Raw genomic sequence first — 4013 nt, forward strand, 5'->3', positions numbered from 1 at the left:
CTCTGCACAGTACGCAGTCACTTAACTAAATTGGTATTGTTCAACAGCGGAAGTATTATGCTGTGTCGACGACGGATGTGTACATTACAATGATTCGAAGGAAGCCAATATACATAATCTATTAATGGAAGATTTGCGAGGAGCGACACTGCGAACAAACTGAGATATTCAAGAAAGATTGAGGAGGAATAAAGATTTCTTTAACTAGTGAAGTTTTATTTAAACGTGTAAACAGACAGGGTCGATGAGGGTCTACTATTCCATCTTAAAGTTATATCATTATTGTGGGCACGGCGTAGAGCGATGTCTATTTTACACCAGCAATTACATTACTTTAGTGGCAGTAGGCACTCAGATTTTGTTATTCGGATTGTAGTTCGTAAATTAAACTTATAATATCAAGTACAAAGTCGTTGAATTCTAAAACATTATAGGTTAGATACCGCCATCTCTTTTTCACCTTTCATATTCATAGTCTAACAATATTAATCTAGAATATTTCAACCAAAATTATAAAGGATAATTCCGAATATTTCCAGTTTTACTCCCAAACATGGTATCGACATCCGTTTTATTGTATGGTAATGATTTGTGAATTATTGTATGAGGATGTTGTTGATAATATACATATGCATGCATATAATTATAGGAGTACAGGGACAAAGCCAATGACCAGTAACTGTTTAACTGAGGAAACTGTGTTTATATATAAATCAGAATAACAGTTTGCTTGCTAGTAATAATTAGTAAGCTGATAAATAACTGGTTTTTACTAATGAAGGATAAACTAATTACTTTTTTAGACCCATTAGCAGTCCACAGTTTATCAGTAGTGAGAATATATTATTACGAAAATCAATTTAAGGAGTTCAAATAAAGGTTCTCTCAATACTTTAGAAAACTAGAGATAGAAGCAGGATATAGCAAAACAAGGTTTGACTAAATTAGATAATAAATCAGTTAACTGATGTTTAATTATTACTATGTATTGTGAAACTAAAAATAAATGCATATTTAGATGATAGATGCAGAGTAGAGCAGTCACTATTGATAAAAAATATACTATCAACTAAGAATTCAGAACTCAATGTATGAATAGATCTCACACAGAGAATTTAATAATATTATGTTACATATATCAACTTCCATTGTGCTTGAAGTTCAAACAGAATTGAAGACTATACTAGAACACTTAGAAAGTAGAACAAATCACACATCACAGCTTAGTAAGGCACTATACTTACTTATAAACCTTTCCAGTTCTGGCACTGTGTCTTGTAGAGAGTGGAGGGCGGATTCATGGTAGGCCCTCTGTAGTTTGATGTATTGCAGTAGTGTGTGTGCCAGTTGGGCCTCCTTAGCGACAAGCGCGAACATGTCGGCGGCCAGGGCGTCTCGGGCGGCCTCAACACGTATCCCGACATCTTCGAGCTCTTCTCGTGCTGCATTAAACTTTGTTGGATTTTCTTCTTTTTGACGCTCTAAATGCTGTTTGGGAGTTGTATTGTTGATCAATAAAATGTTGTCTTTCTTTGGCTAATCATTTTGGCTTATTTTTTTTTTAACAAAAAGAGGTCCTATACATATTTCTTTCACAAGTTTTAAAATACAAATCATACACTTTCTCTCTCTTCCTCTGTGACATGAAGTGTTTAAAAACTAGCAAGAGATATTTTTTCCTTTTATTACATAAAACAATTTTGAAGCCTAATTGTCTGCAGACTTTAACTACAGAACATAGATACCATATACACATTCAAAACTTATTTGAGACTTCTTTATTCTACAATTTGTATCTACACTTCCTAAATGAAACATAAACATGAATACAAGTTGCATCACCACTTGAAAACTACTACTTCTACTATGATTCTACAAATCTATTAATAAAATTGATATTGATCTGTTCAATACAGGGTTAGGTAAACTTAAAAGAACTCTGTGCAAGCCCTTTTTTGCTCATAATCCAAACTGATTATTTAATATGTCGCTACGTGCTTTTGGTTTGACCGACATACTGTCTGTATTTTTTATTTTTTTTTTGTTTTCTCTCTACTATCAGTGGAAACTTTTAATTGGCTTTAGTTTTGCTATAAGCTTGTTCAATCTTTGTTATTAGCTGTAAGTTTTCCTAATATAATAAAATAAATAAATAATATCTAAAAAACAATGATTCACAAATGTGTGTACCCAAAACTGACACAGATATCAATATCAAGCAGATAAGGTAACTGTCACAAACAGAGTTGTTCTTAAATTCAATGTTAAGATAAGTGATCAGTTTTCTTATAAGATATAACTCACATGATATCTACTGGCCGCCGTTTCCTTCTCACTCATGAGCCTGCTCAACTGTTTCTTGGTTTTCATGATAGCTGGCAAATCCTGGTCACTAATGGATGTTAACGGCGCACATACCAACTGTTCTACTTTTAGTTCATGCTCTGCTATTTCATTCGCCCAGTAGTTTTTCTGTTTTACCTATATTACATTAAGGTCAATAAGTGAGTAGTTGGAATAATTTGAGGAAAATCGTTTTCCTTTGAGTAACTATTTAAATTTTGAATAATGATTTGTTCACTTACCACATTCAATAAAATGTATTTTAAGATACTATCATCATCATCAAAGTTGCTGGCCTCCAACATAGACAACCCAAGAAGGTATTCTGGCAGTTTCTTAGTCTTTTCTCTCTAGCTGCAGGATCCTGACCCTGTGTGCTGCCTGCTCCTGTCGACAGCCTCTTGCTGACAATTGTAAGGCATTTCTGAGGTGTTCCACTTTCCTATCAGCCGTTTGTAACTCATCTGTCAAGCCTTCTGCTTTACCAGATCTGTAAAAATAAATGTCTATCACAATTTGGAAGTTAAATTTAAACTTGTAACAAACTATTCAAGAAGATCAAATAATACTTTTTCCTCATAATACTAGTCACAATATCGGTTCTATGATACTGATATACGTGAAAAGATTACAATAACAACGAGTTAAACCCACAAAGAACTGAATCTTATCTGATAGGTAAGATAATATAAAATACGTGTATACCTTGAAAATGTTTGGTCGGCAAGTTGCTTAACCTATAGAACTGTTTCTTCATTGTCACAAATCATTTCGATGAAATTATTTTTAAGCTACAAGTCATTGGACCCAATAGTAAATAATAAAACGATCAAGATTTAGCTAAAAAGACGTAATGTCAGAACATCAATGAGATCATCCTCATCAAAAGAATGTTGCAGTAGATTTACACAAAAAATTTGCTACACAAATTATCCAATAAGGCACTACATTTCCATGATTCACTTATAACACTATATTATCCATAATTAAATTGTAATTTTACGTATAAAGACACAGTAATAAAATACTCTCGATGAATCAGGAAAATAAAATAAGTTAATGCCTACAGATTAAAAAATATTAAGTACACAAACTATGAAACAGATAAGCAAAGCTACGTAAGTAAAACAAAACGTAACAAAGTACAAGAAGATTATTTATTTCATTGTAAATAAAATTCATTTAAATAAACTTTTCCCAAAGAATTTGCTAAGTTAACGTTAATTCCTGACGCAATTCCATTGAAATAGATTGAACACATTTGGTTCTATTCAGACGAAAAACATATGACAGACATCAAACAATCACGAAAATATCCAACGGTATATTATTAAAGGACAAAGATTTTCTTCCGAAAGGCGGATGCGTTTTCCTGAAAAAATTATTGATTTTTACTTAGAAAACAACAAATTTGGCTATGGTTTTAGTACTAGAGACAATCCAGAATCCATGATCAATGTCATGAATGTCAAATTGACAATTTATTGACAGTGAAACTGGTTTCGTGTCGTGTATTTATTTACATGCAAGAAACTAAGAAAACAAAAATTTCTTGGGCATTATTACATTGCTAAGTATTGTTGGTGGTGGGAGTTGGACGTGCATGTAATACATTGAAAAACTACGTCAACAATTCATTCTCTTTTGATATCGGGCTGTTGAGTTCCAAC

At 32.6% G+C, this 4013-nt stretch overlaps 1 protein-coding gene across 1 annotated transcript; it reads right to left on the bottom strand.

The window, feature by feature from the left end:
* Positions 1-17: 17 nt before the first annotated feature.
* Positions 18-2648, bottom strand: LOC113508717 (rho GTPase-activating protein 17-like). Its single transcript, XM_026891802.1, has 3 exons — positions 2586-2648; positions 2305-2481; positions 18-1488 (listed from the first exon to the last, which is right to left on the bottom strand). Exons 1-3 carry the CDS (start codon positions 2646-2648, stop codon positions 1210-1212), a joined length of 519 nt encoding a protein of 172 aa, XP_026747603.1. The 3' UTR covers positions 18-1209.
* Positions 2649-4013: the final 1365 nt, after the last annotated feature.

Source organism: Trichoplusia ni, chromosome 3, assembly GCF_003590095.1.
Source record: "Trichoplusia ni isolate ovarian cell line Hi5 chromosome 3, tn1, whole genome shotgun sequence".
NCBI classification, from domain to species: domain Eukaryota; kingdom Metazoa; phylum Arthropoda; class Insecta; order Lepidoptera; family Noctuidae; genus Trichoplusia; species Trichoplusia ni.

Coding starts and splice junctions, on each gene's coding strand:
- LOC113508717 (XM_026891802.1), bottom strand. CDS start 2,648: ATGTTGGAGGCCAGCAACTTTGATGATGATGATAGTATCTTAAAATAC. Junction 2,482..2,585: donor AATACATTTTATTGAATGTG/GTAAGTGAACAA, acceptor AATGTAATATAG/GTAAAACAGAAAAACTACTG. Junction 1,489..2,304: donor CGGCGGCCAGTAGATATCAT/GTGAGTTATATC, acceptor ACTCCCAAACAG/CATTTAGAGCGTCAAAAAGA.